Genomic DNA, 17,238 nt, shown 5'->3' with positions numbered 1-17,238 from the left:
AGGTTCAAATTTAGGTTCAACGTCCATTCGAGATTTAATTTCATCATTCAATTCATTCAAATCATCCTCTAAATCTTCGGTAGTAATAAATTCCTATAAAATTAGCACGTTACATGATTGAGAATCTGAAATTTATCGTGTTGTTGCAGTTTTTCTAACACTATTATCATGAATTGACATTAGCCATTCATTGAATGTATGTTGATTCGTCGACTGTTTTTGCAATTGTAATATTGATAATTTTGGCATCACAATTTCACCAATACCTAGTCCAAATTCCAATGCCTCAATTCCCATTACCTCATCCATTGACTTTGTTCGCGGTGCTTGAAAATCAAAGGAAGGTCCATGGAATTTTTCTTTCCTATTTCCATGGCTATTACTTGGAGATTTCTCACTAGTTTTCCGTGCAATTGCAACGGCGTAGTCATGCATCCAGAGAATGCTAGAGAGATAATCTAGCAAATTTCTCATGAGTTCCCTAGTTGGAACTTTACATTATTAGGTTCAATGTCACTTTTAATTTACTAGAATAAATAAAGTTCCATATTAATAAAAATACATGTGTATAGTTGAGTATAAGAAGAACTAAAGTTGGGTTCACACTAGAAAACTTAAGTATAGTAAATTATAACTTTTAATACATAATTCTGAAAAATATTATTTTTGCACCATTGGAAATTTTTCTACAAATACTTTAAAACAAGATTTGTTTACACTATGTTTAAACTTTATATTAAAGTAACATATAAAAAAGAAATATTTTCAATAGTATATATTTAATAGATGTGACCAAATAGTGGGTCGGGAAGAATATTAAAAAAGTTTTTCTTTCCCTCCAAATTTTCTCTCGGTGAACTCTGCTATTGTGCACCGTAGCCATGGTTAGGAAATTTGGAGGTCGAGGGAAGAACGTTGTGAAGCCTAAAGGTTCGTCGGACTCTCATGTTCTTAAAACTCGATCATTGGATAAGTTAACTGATATTGAAGCATAACGATTCGGCGATGGATTTGGTGAAGTTTTTACTCCTAAAACCTCAATTCAACAGCTACAACAGCAATCGGATATCTGCCACAATTTCAATGACTGGTTAGATTTGATTCATCGTCATTCAAGTGTAGTGTCTCATCAAAAATCATCGCATATGGAGGTAATTTCGAGATCTCCTCCAATTTTTCAAGAAATTGAGAATACAGTTGATAATAATGATATAATTGCACAATCTGGTGAAAAGAATATTGTGGAGAAAGAGGTAGTTCAAATTGATTTTGATGATATTAAGGAGAAGGTCGATTTCTGGAATTCTGCAATTGTGCGTTACGTAATGGGAGCTAATCCTCTCATTCATGTAATGGAAGGATTTGTTCATAGAATTTGGAAGAATATTAAAGTTGATAAGGTTGCGATGATTCACAAAGGAGTTTTTATTGTGCGATTCTCTAGCATGGATAATCGTGATAAGATATTATTAGGACATTACTTCTTTGATAATGAACCACTGATACTGAAATCATGGGTGGCTGATATGGATTTCATGAAAGAGGATCTTAGATCGGTGCCTGTGTGGATTCAATTGAAATTGAATATTAAGTATTGGGGGGAAAAGGCGCTATTCAAAATTGTTGAGCAAATTGGTAAGCCAATACAGAGAGATGAAGCTACTAAAAATCGACATAAAGTCCAGTTTGCAAGAGTGCTTGTGGAGGTTTATTTGTCAGAGAAATTAATAGATCAAGTTGTTTTTGTGAATGAATATGGGGATAAAATTGAAGTAGAAGTGAAGTATGAATGGAAACCAGTGACATGTGAGGTATGTCATTGTGTAGGCCATGAAACAGAGAACTGTAGAGCTAAGAAGAATAAGTATGGAGGGCTAAATATCCAATACAGAAAGATTTTAGGCCTGAAGATGTAGGTGGGACTGAATCTGTATCTAAAGGCATAACAGTTGATCTAGATGGATTTCAGAGGGCTTTAAGGCTAATCAAGGTTAGGGTGTCACAGACACAAGAGACAAGCACAGACAATCATTTTTCAGCTGCGAGAAGAAGGGTGATAGTGGTCAAAGAAATGACAAGGGAAGGGGGGACCCTTCCAACACTAATGGATAAAATTATTAGTTGGAATGTCCGAGGGATCAATAGTCCAAGGAAGCAGAAGGATGTATTGAGGTCCATTCAGAAGCATAGTATTCTGCTTGTTGGTCTCTTGAAAACCAAGGTAAAGGCATGTCATCTTGGCAACCTTTATCAAAATGTGTTTAATTCATGGTGCTTCACCTTCAATATTGGCTATCACCCAGGAGGGAGAGTAGTTCTAGCTTGGAATCATGGTGTGTTCTCTGTAAGTATTATACATAGTACTGATCAATTTATTCATTGCTATGTTCAGCCTATTAGTGGCAGAACAAGTTTCTTTTGCACTTTCATTTATGCCTATAATGAAAGTGCAAGAAGAGAGTCTTTGTGGGCAGATTTGAGGAATGTCAAGACTAAGGAGTTGTGGCTCATTATGGGAGATTTGAATTGTGTTAGGCATGTGCATGAGAGAATTGGTGCCCCAGTTAGAAGTGGTGAAATGGAGGCTATCAATAGATGTATGATAGAGTGTGGCTTAGATGATGTGAGAAGCTCAGGATATTATTTGACATGGAATAACAAGCAGCAAGGCAATGTAAGAGTTTTTTCTAAATTGGATAGAATCATGGAAAATGAAGCCTGGTTAGATGCATATGAAAGTGCAGAGGGAAGTTTTATGCAAAAAAAAGGAGTATGATCACTCACCTGCACTCCCTTCTGTTTATCCCAGGTTGAATGAAGGTAAAAAGCCATTTAAGTATTACACAATGTGGAGATTATCCATTGAGTTTAATGCAAGAGTGAGTAGATGTTGGAACACTCACATTGTAGGATCAAAAACGTATGTTGTGTGCAAAAAGATGAAGCTGATTAAGAAAAAAATGCAGGACCTGAATAGAACTGGATTTAATGATATTCAGGCAGCTGAAGTCAAGGCTTATCAAGATATGCTTGCTGCACAGGCTAAGATGCATAGCAATCCTAGTAATCAAAGGCAGATAATTAATGCTGTCAAAGAGTACAAATTGAAGCATAAAGCTTATTTAGAGTTTATTTCCCAGGTGTTGTTGTTCTATACTTCTTTTGTATATGTTCTACGTTTTATTATTATTGATGTTGCCTAAAAAATTTCTCTCTGGGAGTGAAAAAAGGAAATAGAAAAAACATTTAGATGATCTACAAAAATCACAACCATTGATAAATTCTTTTTTAAGAAAATAGATTGTTTAATACTAATCTTAGCGAATTTTTTATTTAGAGCTTGGGGTGTATATTCTCTCTCATACTGAAAATAGCTTATCTCTCTATCTAAAGCTTTCTCTCTCTACATTCCTATTGGACACTAGCTGACTTGAGCGCCAGAGAGGGTTTCCTCACAACCACCTCGAGGGTAGCTCACGTTTGTTCTTAAGCATATCACCACTCCCAGATATCCCCTATTACTGTCGGACACCCCTTGGGTCTGTCACCGTTTGAAATACCAAAACAGTCAAGATTAAGATCATCAAGGGGAAGGGAGTGTTGCCAGCACCCATGAAGGCCATGGATCTACCCTCTATAATTGTATACGCACGAGTAGTAGAGCCACAACCCGCGATGACCACGATAGTAGGGGTGAAGGAGTTGGCAATATACGTTAAAGAAGACACGATGTCCGTAACATCTTTCCCATCCTGTTCTGCATTCCCCGAGGTCGGGGCGTGAAGTTTAAAGCAAGAAGCTTGTCACGGCCCTCCGTTTACAGTTAAAACGAGCCAGTTTTAATTTATCTGGGCATTCGGACCTGGTCGGACACTAGCTTACTTAAGCGCCGAAGAGGGTTTCCTCACAACCACCTTGAGGGTAGCTCACGTTTGTTCTTAAGCAGATCACCACTCCCGGATATCCCCTATTACTGTCGGATACCCCTTGGATCTGTCACTGTTTCAAATACCGAAACAGTCAAGATTAAGATCATCAAGGGGCAGGGAGTGCTGCCAGCACCCATGAAGGCCAGGGATCCACCCTCTATCAATGAATACGCACGAGTAGTAGAGCCACAACCCGCGATGACCACGATAGTAGGGGTGGACGAGTTGGCAATATACGTGAAATAAGACACGATGTCCGCAACATCTTTCCCATCCTGTTCTGCATTCCTCGAGGTCAGTTCGTGAAGTTTAAAGCAAGAAGCTTGTCACAGCCCTCCGTTTACAGTTAAAACGAGCCGGTTTTAATTTATTTGGGCATTCGAACCTGGTCGGATTCTGGTCAGCGGTAAGAGAAAAAGCGTGAAACTCGTCCAACACAGTTTTTTTGCGTGCCAAATCCCCCGGCCTCTCGTCCTTGACAAAGGCCTTCTATGCACGATCTAAGGAAAAAGAGGGGTTTGAGACAGAAGATTGGTACGCACAATAGCACAACATTCATCATCAATCCAAATCCAAAATTGGTGCAACTTTTCCTCCCTAGCCGCAAATTTGGAGGCCAGATCACAAGTGCACTTCCCATAGGTGCAAACGTGCTAGGGTTTGTTCTTAAAGAAACCCATAAGCGGATTCAAATAGTCATCAATTATTATAGATACGGATTTTGGGCAGTGGGTGATGGAGGACCGCAACTGTTGCAAGTGAGGGCCATTGGCCACGCATAAGCATTGGTCAAGATAAGTCCACAACTTTTTGGGCTTCATCATGAAAGGGAATCGAAGCCGTGATTTTCAAATCCATGCTTGGCAATATCTAGGAGACGACCATGTAATTCATTATATGCCACTCAGCAAGCATCTTGTTCGATTCGGTAGGAATGTTGATAGTGCCTTCAACAAAGCCAAATTTCTGGCGCGGTTTCACCAAACGGGTAAGAGCACAAGACTAGCCAAAGTAGGTGAGAATCACGTGAGTTTTGAGATTTTTGGTTTTATCTACAAACCAAAGGTACTAGGGAGAAGTAACATCTATTCGACCATCATCGCCCATGATCGCAAAAATGCGAACCATGCTAGTGAGGTGAGATTTCGACGAGACAGATCAGCAAAAGGAATTGAATCAGATTAGAGAAAGAGTTATACAGCCGGGAAGATTTAATACCATGTCAAAATATGTTAAAAGTGTTTTCCTTAGTCAGTTAGTTGTATTATCATTTACAGTAGGTTATATATCTTATTGTCAAAGTATAGGGCCCCAAGCCCAAACTATACAAAGTACAGGCCCAAGACAATATATTAACATTAAGGCTCCTCAAACAAAGTATAGATCAATGTAGAAGAAAAAAAAAAAGAGGACAGAAAGAGAGATCAAAAAGTTCTACAAAAAATTAGGAGAGAAAATTAAATTAAGAAATTTTTTGAGTTTTTTGGCATTTAACCATGACAAGTAATGTGTGAATGTGGATGGGATGGGTTTTCTTTTAGCTCATGAAATCATTTGTTGGTTACTATAAACAAGGAAGGAGACAAGTTATTTAGGATGAAGGGGTAATCTTCACAAACAAATCAAATAATTAGCAATCTGATAATGGTGGAGATCGTAATTAACAAAGAGACGATTGCCAAGATTGTAGCAGAGGACGTGAAAGAAAGTTGATGGAGAGATGTGCTCCATTGTATGAAGGTGGGTGATAATATGGATCAACAAATTACATTACAAAGGTCGGTGATGTTAGTTAGAAGTGCATCATATATGAAGGGAAGTACTTCATAAATTTTGTAATTTCAAGACCAACTTTGAACCATAGGAGTATATTGAAATATTTGCTTTAAAGTGACTAGTTAGTTACTATTGTTTAGGAAAATGAATTATTAGTCACTAGCATAGGAATCTGAAAATACATTGCTTAGTCCCCCGGTTACACTTGTTTGTTGATGCATCCTATACTCGTCTCTCCTCCCCTACATGCATTGAGGGTGTTTTACTTGATTGTGCAGGGCAATGGGTCACGGGTTTCCAGGGGAAGGTTTTTGCAAACTCAGCTCTTCACGCCAAATTAATGAGTATCCAATGGGGGATGTCCATCTCTCAAGAACACAATGCCAAGCACCTAAACATCTTCACAGATTGCGAAAAGGGAGCTCACTCATTGAAAAATTCCGAACAAGCATACCCAATCACTGAAAAACTATTATATTGTGCAGGGATCAAAGCCGTTTCTTTCATGGGATGAAGGTCCAATCGCGCCCAACGAAGCTCAATCAAGTCGCGGATAAACTAGCAAAAGTTGGGAGAAAAAACTTTATTGACGTTAATGTAACTAAGATTATCCACAACCCCCCTAGTTACCTATTAAACCTTTGGGATGAGTTTGTACTGAGGCTTTTAACCAAAACTACTTAATTTTATGCAACCGTATTTCACCCAAAAAAAAGGAGGCTAATAGTGGTCAAATATTTTAGGAGTAATTGTGGGATTGCTTTTCTGATTGTTAATGTTATGTTGTCACAGCAAATTTCTATCAAAAGGCTTATTGTACTTTGGTTTGATAAGTTGAATATAATTCAACATTTTACATTCTCTTCTTATCTCGTCTTCAAGTTTTTACATTTTTATCCTTTAAATTGAAAGGGTTTTCTACATATAGTTCTTGTGTCTTTTTTTTTTTTGGCGACAAGTACAAACACAAACACTACATTATTAGATTTCTTTTTCTAGTTGCGACCGCTAAACTATGAGCTGGATAAACCTCTACTCTAGCTACTTTCTTAATCGTACACCTACTAAACTTTCGTCTTATGGCTCGAACATCATGAATCAGTGTTGTAATTTCAAAAGCTTGGAATTGGCTATCAATGGCACGTACTAGTTCTGCGGAGTCTGAGTAGATCTGAATGTGCTGAATTCCTTTCATGTGTGCGTCACAAAGACCCTTATATAAAGCGTACGCTTCTGCTTGAAGAGACGACGAAGCCACAATCATCTCATTACCCTCGAAAGCCTTCCTACCATTCCAATACACAGACTATCCTATACCCGCTCGAGGATGATTCCTTTTAGTCTTCTTCCAAGCGCCATCCACCATCATGATGTAAGAATCCGATTGTGAAGGGTCAGACGTTGAGTGCAAGAGATCTGTTTGGATGCCTTGGACCGGATGGGAAGACTTTTAAATATGCTTCCTTTATTTTCTTACTTTCTTCGCATTCTCTAATCAGGGTGTCCTTTCTCCTTAGAATAGTTATTGGGTCTTCGTGAAGATTTCTGAATGCTATGTTATTCCTGTGGATGCAAATAGCCCAGAGAGTAGCTACGAATTCCCTGGTTCTCTCGGATTTTATCCCGTCCTCCTTCCAGAAAAATTTGAGGAAGTTTTGTATCCATTCATTTAGTGTTATAGGTTGACTTGAAGCTGTCTTGATTCCTAAATAAGAAGACGACCAAACCCTAGATGTAATGAAGCAATCCCTAAACAGGTGGTTCTCATCTTCCTTGTGCTGCGTGCACATATAATAGGGTTCTTGAACTGGGACATCTCTTTTTCGTAGATTGTAATTGAGGGAGAGAGCTCTGTGCAGAAGTCTCCACACAAAAAATTTCCATTTGGGTTTGAGATCCGAAGCCCAAAGTTTGCTCCAAAAACTCCTGTTATTCTTATTCGGACCTAAGGTACCCCTTTGACGCAGATACAAGGCATAGACGTCTTTAACCTTCAGAGATCCAACTTTGGATTCACTCCACGCAAATCGATCTTGAAAACTCTCCGTTGGAATGTAGGTGGATAAAATTCTAAATGAAGTATCCGGGTCGAAAACATTCCTAATGAGGCATATGTTCCAAACTTGGTGAAGATCATTCATTAAGTCCTTGACCCTTCTCAGACCAAGCTCTTCCAGATTAATACCTTGCTTAGTTTTTATAGGATCACCCCGTAGCCACTTGTCCTCCAAAATATTTGTATTTGATCCGTCCCCAATTTGCATAATTAAGCCTTCTGAACAGCCCTGAACTGATCTACAGAGTCCTCGAAATCCCCAAGAGGATCTACTCAGCTTGGTCTTACTTAGCGCTACATTAACTGGGGAGGATTTATATTTCGCACAGTAGATTTGGGAAATCAAGGAATGACTTGAGGTGTGTCTTGTTTACATGTTTATTTTCCTCAGTTGTCTATACTTTTTGTCCATTATTAGTTGTTTGCTTGGTGAATAATTTGTGGTCCGTTGTGGTTGTATTGTTTAGTTGATTATCTTGGAGTTGATCTCAATGGATGTTGTGATTATTACATTAGGTCCTTACCCTGAGCTATAATTGAAAATAGGATTTTTTTTGTCAGAAAATACCTGATAAAATACTTCCGATTGTGAACAGAAACCACTTTATGAATTTTCGGCCAAATTTATCATTTACTGACATTGACACCTTTTTTTATCCCTAGTTGATTCTTTAATGTTTTATTCATAATACCATAAAATTAGGAGGAGAAGAGAAATTACCGTATAATTAAGAACCCTAATTTGCGATTTTGGGAAAAACGTATAATAGGAGCGATAAATTTCAAAAACCCTTAAACATTGAGAGAGAGAAATTTGAAGAGCAAAAAATACCTTAGATTTGATGAAGGTTGCAGGATAAGATCGAATATGTTGATGCTTCCCTTCTATGGAGATTGCGCTGTTGGGAGGAAAGTGTGAGAATTTAATATGTTTGGGTCAGTTAAAATAGGAACAAAACATTAAAGAGTCAACTAGGGGTAAAAAAAAAGGGTCAACGTCTATAAATAATAAATTTGGCATGAAATTCCTAAAGTGGTTCCTGTTCACAATCGGAAGTATTTTATTAGGTCCTTCCCCACAAAACTTGTATTTTATTAGGTCGTTTCTGAAAAAAAAACCCTTGAAAATATGTAGTTTTGTCATTATGCCAAACAGTCTAGGATAATTGTCTTTTCAGTAGTGTTGAATAGTCTTTTGTGGGTACCATACAATACTCCCTTGTGAGTGGTGTCCGTTACATTTCGACAATAGTAGATGTGGCTTCAGGCATCTTAAGCTTATCAGTGGCAGATATTATGGGTTAGGAAATTCTTGTTTTGTTAGGCAGACTTTAGTGACTTTGGGAAACTACTGTTTTCTACTATTCTTTGTTTCCTTGCAAGTCTTTTTCGGTTGACAAGAAGCTTATTGGCAAGGTTGTTTCAGGCTGCATATACGTTTTGGTTATTCTATATACAAATTAAAAGCCTTAAGTTAAACTAACAAGAAACGTTACTCTATCACTAATTCACTAACACCAGATTGCAGATAATGCACTGAGCTATCAGTTGGCGTTATAGAAACTAACTCAGTGTAATGGGTTGGTGGATTAGATTAGGGAATCGCTGAAAGATAATTGGTCTCCAAGCACGGTACCGGTGCTGGAATAACTGTGTGCCGACAGTGCGTGGTAACTATGTACTGATTGTTGGTTGCAAACTTCATGAGAAATGGGACCCTGATATTGCAAAAGCAAAGGCTTTGGTGCTTGGACTTCTTATGGAGCCAAGTGGATTAGAAAATGTAATTGTAGAGACTGAATGCCTGCACCTTATTGGCTTATTTAATGTTTTCACAATGCAAAAGCTTCCCTGTTTTTTACTCTAGTAATTTTGTGACAGAAGTGTGTTTTTTTTTTTTTTTGGTATCGGGCCTTTATGAGTTGTCGGAAAAGAGGAGAGTTGTATGGCTCAAAATGTCACATTTACTTCCAATTAGATTATCTACGTACTGTAGTTTGGATTGTGGTGGTCGAGAAAAAAAATACGGACTTATTGCATTTGATATTTGCAATTTCATGAGCTTTAAATAATATTTCAATCCCTGCTTCTTTTGATTAAAAAACGAGTTATTAGGCTCTGGCTCTGTAATAATAACACTAAATACAACTTAGCTTAGTGGTTAGAACTTTAGTATAAGTGCTTGAGGTCTCAGGATCAAACCCTATAAGATGCAAGGACTTAAAAGAATGGATGTAAAGGAAAAGAAGGAATAATCTAGAAAACAGAGGAGGTACTCTAATAATATTGTTATCCTATATTCAAAACAGATTATATTCAATCAACGAATATACATAAATGTATTGTATAACAAAGGTATTAACTTTGTTCCCTAAATCGGTTATTATTTTAAAATTGATACCATGACTTGCAAAGTGATGTATTTTGCTAAAACTGAACTTATTTGACAATAAATTTATTATACACTCAATACACACAATACTAATCGTGTTCAAAATTTATTTATCTAATTGCATATGAAAAGTATACTCTTTTCCTATCATGACTATAAAAATACAAAACTTGCCCATCAAATACAACTTATAGACCCTGTTTTTTAGTTCAGTTATCAGTTCACCTCACTTTAGTTTTGTTCAGCTCAACTGATTGTTTAAAAAATTATTTTTGTTTTAAATATTACTATTATTATTGTTTTTATTATTAATATTATTATTAGTTTTTTTTATTATTAAATTTATTTTTTTTACTATTAGTATGATTATAATTATTATTATTTTTATTATTATTATTTATTATTATTTTAATTACTATTTTTATTGTTATTATTATTTTATATTTATATTAATTAATATGCAATTCAGTTTATTTAAGTTCTTTTGAACTCATTTTGATTTCAGTTTAATTTGAGACCGTCCAAAAAACTGGAAATTCACCATATACCCCTCACCTTTCGAAAAATACATCAACTTAGCCTTTTGACTAACGGAAGGCTAACGCCGTTAGTCATTAACCCCTAATCCCCCCTCTAGCCCTAATTAACTACCCTAAACCTACGCCAAACCCTAACCCTAATCCCTAATCTAATACCCTAACCCTAACCACCCCTCCACCCCTTACCCCACCCATTCCCCCACCTTTACCCCAGCAGCCCACCCACTCCCCCATTACCCCACCACCCCAAAGCCCACCCCATCCCCACCACCCTCGAAGCCCACCCCATCCCCACTCTCGCGCAGCCTCCCCCCACCAACCCCGAAGCCAACCCTCCCCACTCCCCCGCAGCCCCTCCCCCACCCCCTCGCATCTCCCGACTCAAATTCCCCTCCCCTGTAAACTCGCCGGAGAAGAACAAAAAAACGCATGAAGGGTGGTTCGATTTTCGCGCATCTGGGTTGCTGTAGCGGGAAGGGGTCGCGATAGGGGAAGGGGCGGGGGGTTCGAGCAAAAGGGGAAGGGGGTTCGATTAGCAGCAGGGAAAGGGGAGGGGGTTCGATTAGCAGCAGGAAAAGGGGAGGGAGGGGGGTTCGCACAGCAGGCGCAGGGGAGGGGGGTCAGCGGGGGAAGGGTGGTGGTGGTGGTGGTGAGGGAAGGGGAGGGGGCTAGCGCGTTAAGGGGAAGGGTGGTGGTGGTGACGGAGGAAGGGGAGGGGGTTAGCGGGGGCAAAAGGGCAGGTGGTGGTGGTGACGGGTGGTGGTGGTGACAGGTGGTGGTGGTGACGGGTGGTGGTGGTGACAGGTGGTGGTGGTGACGGGGTGATGGTAATGGGGTGGTGGTGCAGTTGGGTAAGGGATGGTTAGGGTTAGGGTTCAAATTAGTGGATAGGGTTAGGGCCCAAGTTAGTGGTTAGCGGTAGGGCCCAAGTTAGTGTATTAGATTAGGGTTAGGGTTAGAATAATTAGGGTTTGATTTAAGTTAGTTAATTAGGATTAGGGGAGGATTAGGGCCTAATGAGTAACAAAAGTCTAACACCGTTAGTCATAAGGGCATGCTGATGTATTTTTTGAAACGTGAAGGGTATATGGTGATTTTGGAAACTTGCGAGGGTATACGGTGCAAAAAAAAATTAGTCAGGGATATATGGTGAAAAAACCGTAAAAAGTATAATTTAAAGAAATGGAGCAAACATAGCGCGATGGCGGACTGATGAGTATCTTTCTATAACTATATACATACACAATCCCATTAAAACTGCAAAGCAATTATTAAAAAGATATCGATATAGGGAAAATTGAAAATTAAGTAATGGAAATTACAAGGTTATACGATGCAGCAAGAGAGGGGAGTGTAAGCTCCTTGAAAAAGTTGCTAAACGAAGACCCAATCATTCTTGATAGGGTACCCACGTTGGGGAACATATGCAGAAACTCCCCTTCATATAGCTGCTATTTTAGGAAACTTGGACTTTGCTAGAGAACTTCTAAACATAAAGCCAAGCCTTGCTTCTGAGCCCGATTCGCACAAACCCACCCCACTTCACCTAGCATCAGCCACCAACAACATTGAGTTAGTCACACTTCTACTCAGCGCTAGCCCTGATATGTGCCTAGCCCGCGACACTTACGGGAGGTATCCCGTCCATATTGCAGCGGTTAGAAGCCGAATTGATGTCTTGAACAAGCTGTTGCAAGCTAATCCTGATGCGGCTCGCGAGCCGATGGACCAAGGTGATAGCATCTTACATTTATGTGTTAAGTATAATCAAGTTGAGGCTCTGAAGGTGTTAGTAGATGAAATAACAGAACCCACGTTCGTAAATTCTGTGGATTGTGATGGTAATACAGTCCTACATCTTTCAGTGCTCAACAAACAATCTGATGTAGGCGTGATTTTTTCATACTAATTTCGAGTTGGATACTAAAAAATATCGCTTGTTCTTTTTTTTGTGGGGGTTTTAGCCAAAAAAAATACAGAAATATGGATATACCACAAAAATCAAAATCTGAAGTATACAATATATAAATATATTCAAATAGTTTTTTTCCTTTTGTTATCAGCTGTTTGAATATAACTGTGATCTGTATTAGTGTCTAATTTGAAGTTCATGATTCAGCTTATATCAAATAATTTTAATTAAACTCTTCAAATGAAACATTCTCAAATGGCACTCTATTGAGGGACAATTCAAACAATTGATTTCGCGTGACTAATTTTTTTTTTCTCATACATGGAAACAAATTATGGAATATTTTGTTTCCTATGAATAGTGCCAAACTTAAAATTGAAAAGTCTAGTAAGGATAGAGGGAGTAATGCATTTAGGGATGGCAGGTGGGTATAATTTGGCGGGTTTCGCACAGCATCCGCCCCAGTTGGGGCGGGTATGGATATGACTTTGGTGGGTAGTGGGTGGGTATGGATACGAAAAGTCAAATCCGCCATGGGTGGTGGGTAGGTGGTGGATATGAGGTCACATCCGCCCCAAATCCACCCGCCCCGCCCCATATCCATTCGCCCCGTATAATATTTACTAATTTACCCTTTATAAAATAAAGAATTATGTTCATAAATCTAAAAAATTGTAAAAAATAATTAAGAAATATGAATACTAAGAATGTGTATTTTGTTTTCTTTGAAATGGATGTTTGTAATAACTAATTTATATAATAGATTATATATAGAAAATAAATCAGGTGGGCGGGTGGAAAATCCACCTAGGTGATGGGCGGGTATAAGTGGGTAATGGATATCCACTTGGGTGGTGGAGCGGGTGTGGGTATAACCTTATACCCACGTGGGCGGAGGTGGATATGGAAACTTGTACCCGCCATGATTGGCGGATAGGTGATGGGTATGGAAAATTTAGGTGAAGGTGGGTGTGGATTTAGGGGTATCCGCATCCGCCCCGCCCATTTGCCATCCCTAAATGCATTAATATCATATTTCAATATAAAGATGATTACATTATATAGGACTAAAGCTAGGTAGTTCATAATACAACTATCACATGACAATGATATTAAACATGGCCTAAACACGTGCTTCAATATGTTTTCTCACTTTAATTAGTAATAAAGTTATCTGAATACAGTTATATGGATTCTATTGTAGGTCTTGAGTTTTTTTTTTTTATGCAAAGCAGGAAGTTAAGTACGTCTTGAGTTTACAAACAAATAATGCTACTAGTTAAATTGTTTTTGACTATTCAAACAAGTGGTAATCTATATTTGTTTATTAAAATTGATTTCTATTGTGATAAAAGAAATTTTGCTTGCTAACATGTATATCCATTGATTAATAGTGACGTGAATCGAATGGTTGACCTTGAGAAATCTCGAAATTTTAAGTAAAATTATTTTGTGAGTTAGTTCAAAAATACTGAGTTACTATAGATAATTTCTCTTCGAAGATTTTCCTGTAACTTGGTTTGTCATGGTTGTTTTCGCTTTAGCCGCTCCACAACATTCGCTCGGCTTGGAGTTGATCATTCAAGATCAGACCTTACCTTAACGAGAGAGATACAATTTAATGTTACCACTATATTGCATTATGTACTGCATAAATAATGTTCATGTGGTAATTGTAAAAAGTATTTCCTCCTTATTCTAATACTACTACCTATACGTGCTTGACATGTGAGAAGATTGTCAGCTATCTACTCCAAAACAACACCGCCATAGACGTGAACGCAAAGAATGCAAATAACAAAACAGCATTGGACATGTTATACATAGGCGAAGGTATAATTGGACGCAGTCTTCACAATTGTTAGAGTAATATTAGGAGATATAGTTTTACATTGATTTGTTTCCTAATAATAAGGGTTTCCTTATTAACTCTTGTATATATATTCTGATGGAATTAATGAGAAAGCTAAGCTTGACCTAATTATATCATGGTATCAAGAGCCACCAAACTTTGCAAACCCTATCATCTTTAATCTTTCCACCGTCGCACCATGGCCGGCGACGACGCCGCCCAGACAGCCTCCGGTTCTACAAAAATAGCCATAAATTAACCTTTTTTTCTCGGTCCACATACCAGGGGATTTTATCACTCCCGTTCGTCTCAAGTCTACAAATTTTGATGCATGGGCTCGTGCCATTCGCGTCGCTCTATGTTCACGATGCAAGTTCGGTTTTCTTGACGGCTCTATCACCGTTCCTAAACCGCCATGTACAGAGGATGATTGGAATACAATACATTACATGCTTGTTTCATGGATCACCAATACCATTGATCCGGAGGTAAGTTCGCTCTTCGTATATGATAATGCCAAACCTTATGGATGATTTACTGAACGTTATTCGGTGGTTAATGGAACTCGTATTCATCAAATAAACGCCGACATTATTCGGTGTGAACAACCGAAAACTATGCCTGTGGCCACTTACTTTGGCAAACTTAAACTGTTGTGGGATGAATTGGGCCTTCATGAGCCGCCTCTTACCTGTACATGTGGGGAACTTGGCCCTGCTTTATTAAAACGTCTTGATAGTGATCAATTACATCAATTTCTTTTTGGTTTGTATTCCGAGTATTATGGATCTCTTCGGTCGTCTATGTTGTCTCAAGATCCTCTGCCTACCTTAAACAAGGCCTTTAAACAAGTATCTCAGGAGGAGAGAGTTTGTGGTCTCACTCGGGTGAAGGAAGAAAAACCGGAAGTCCTCGGCTTCGCGGTTCAGACTGATGCTCGTGGCAGGGGGTTCGGTGTTGTCTCGTGCTCAAAAATCGAGCCTCACCTGCTCTCACTGTCACAAAACAGGTCATGACGAGTCGACCTGCTTTGCTCTTCACTGTACCCCAGACTGGTGGTACGAAAAATTTGGGCACAAAGCTGAGGAAGGTGCTTCGCGTGGTCGCGGTCGTCCCCCACCCTCGGCACCTGCTGCTGGACGTGGTCGGGGTGGTGTGCGTGCCAACGCCACCCCTGTTGAGGCTCATCTTGTCCCTGGGTCGAGTGGCAGTGCACCCGCTATTACTCCCGAGCAATGGCAGGCTCTCTTTGCCACAATGCCTCTACTACTCCTTCCAACCGTCTAAATGGTAAGTTCGAGCTTTCGTCTTGGATCATTGACACTGGTTGTACTCATCATGTCACGGGTGATATTTCTTTTTTGTGTGATGTTGTTTCTATTGATGAGCGTCCGGTTGGCCTTCCTAATGGGGCTTCGGTTATGGCTACTCAATCTGGTACTGTGTATTTGCGTGATCGCCTTGTTCTTCATGATGTATTATATGTTCCTCATCTGCGATGTAATTTGATCTCTGTTACTCAAATGAGTGATGTTTTGTCTTGTTTTGTCACTTTTTCTACTAACATTTGTGCTATTCAGGACCTTCGTTCGAGGGAGCTGATTGGAACGGGTGAGAGACGGGATGGACTTTATTATTTTCGGCAGCAACCTTCTTCTCTTGCGGCATCTGTTACTACTGGTTCCTCTTCCGCGACTTCTGACTTGGCTGTCTGGCACATGAGATTGGGGCATGCTTCTGAAGCTGTAGTGAAGTCACTTCCTTTTATTTCTTCTGCACCTAGTTTAGACAAAGGTTGTGTTGTTTGTTACAAAGCCAAGCAGCCTAGGTGTAGTTTTGCTTTAAGTGAAAATAAGAGCTTCTCGGATATTTAAGTGGCTCATTGTGATTTATGGGTCCTTATTCGACACCCTCTTCTTGTGGGTCTCGTTATTTCTTGACATTGGTGGATGATTTTTCCCGTGCTGTGTGGGTTTATTTAATGATTGATAAAACTGAAGTGTTTCAATTATTCATGTCTTTTATTGCTATGATTAAGTGTCAGTTTTCTCAAGAGATTAAAATCGTGCGTAGTGATAATGGTACGGAGTTCAATTGTCTTGAATCCTATTTTCCTGCTGTTGGGATTATTTTTCAAAAATCATGTGTGGGTACACCTCAACAAAACGGAAGGGTAGAACGCAAGCATCAACATATTCTTAATGTTGCTCGCGCTCTTCGCTTTCAATCTCATCTTCCCTTTCTTTTAGGGAGAATCCATTTTAGCCGCTGCTCACATTATTAATCGCACTCCCTCATTGTTGCTTCACAAGAAAACACCCTATGAGTTGCTTTTTGGTGTGCTGCCTCATTTTAATGAATTGAAGGTGTTTGGTTGTCTTTGTTTTGCCCACAACCAACGTTCTAAAGGGGATAAGTTTGCGAGTCGTAGTAGGAGATGTGTTTTTGTGGGTTATCCGTTTGCTAAAAAAGGATGGTTACTCTATGATCTTGAGCTTCATCAATATTTTGTGTCCCGGGATGTGAAATTTATTGAAGATGTGTTTCCTTACTTGCCTAGTGTGACTACCAGCCCCCTTGCTTCCCCTACCCACAATATGGCTCCAGATTCTTGTCTTGATTGGGCTAACTACACTGAATTTGGTCTTGATTCGGTCACTGGGCCGCTAGATGCCCAGCCCGTACCTGAGCCGCGCAATGACATGCCCCCTGCTACTGGCCCGCATATTCTCGAGCCGCCTGCTGCTGGGCTGTGTACCACCGAATTCGCTGCTGCTGAGCA

At 39.2% G+C, this 17,238-nt stretch overlaps 1 protein-coding gene and 1 pseudogene across 1 annotated transcript; both read left to right on the top strand.

Moving 5' to 3' along the window:
- Positions 1-1,145: 1,145 nt before the first annotated feature.
- LOC125491972 (uncharacterized) lies at positions 1,146-3,203 on the top strand. Its single transcript, XM_048634054.1, has 3 exons — positions 1,146-1,811; positions 1,892-2,721; positions 2,810-3,203. Exons 1-3 carry the CDS (start codon positions 1,146-1,148, stop codon positions 3,201-3,203), a joined length of 1,890 nt encoding a protein of 629 aa, XP_048490011.1.
- Positions 3,204-11,979: 8,776 nt separating this feature from the next.
- On the top strand, positions 11,980-16,300 carry LOC125499658 (ankyrin repeat-containing protein BDA1-like; annotated as a pseudogene).
- Positions 16,301-17,238: the final 938 nt, after the last annotated feature.

Source organism: Beta vulgaris, chromosome 7 (genome assembly GCF_026745355.1).
Source record: "Beta vulgaris subsp. vulgaris cultivar EL10 chromosome 7, EL10.2, whole genome shotgun sequence".
NCBI lineage: Eukaryota > Viridiplantae > Streptophyta > Magnoliopsida > Caryophyllales > Amaranthaceae > Beta > Beta vulgaris.
The sequence above is the reverse complement of the archived record's forward strand: the minus strand, read 5'-3'. Positions and strand labels throughout refer to the sequence as shown.

Excerpts from the sequence above, each read along its gene's own strand:
- LOC125491972 (XM_048634054.1), top strand. The coding sequence starts at position 1,146 with ATGGAGGTAATTTCGAGATCTCCTCCAATTTTTCAAGAAATTGAGAAT. Across the intron at positions 1,812-1,891 it reads GGAAACCAGTGACATGTGAG|AAAGATTTTAGGCCTGAAGA; the intron begins GTATGTCATTGT and ends TATCCAATACAG. Across the intron at positions 2,722-2,809 it reads ATCATGGAAAATGAAGCCTG|GTTGAATGAAGGTAAAAAGC; the intron begins GTTAGATGCATA and ends TGTTTATCCCAG.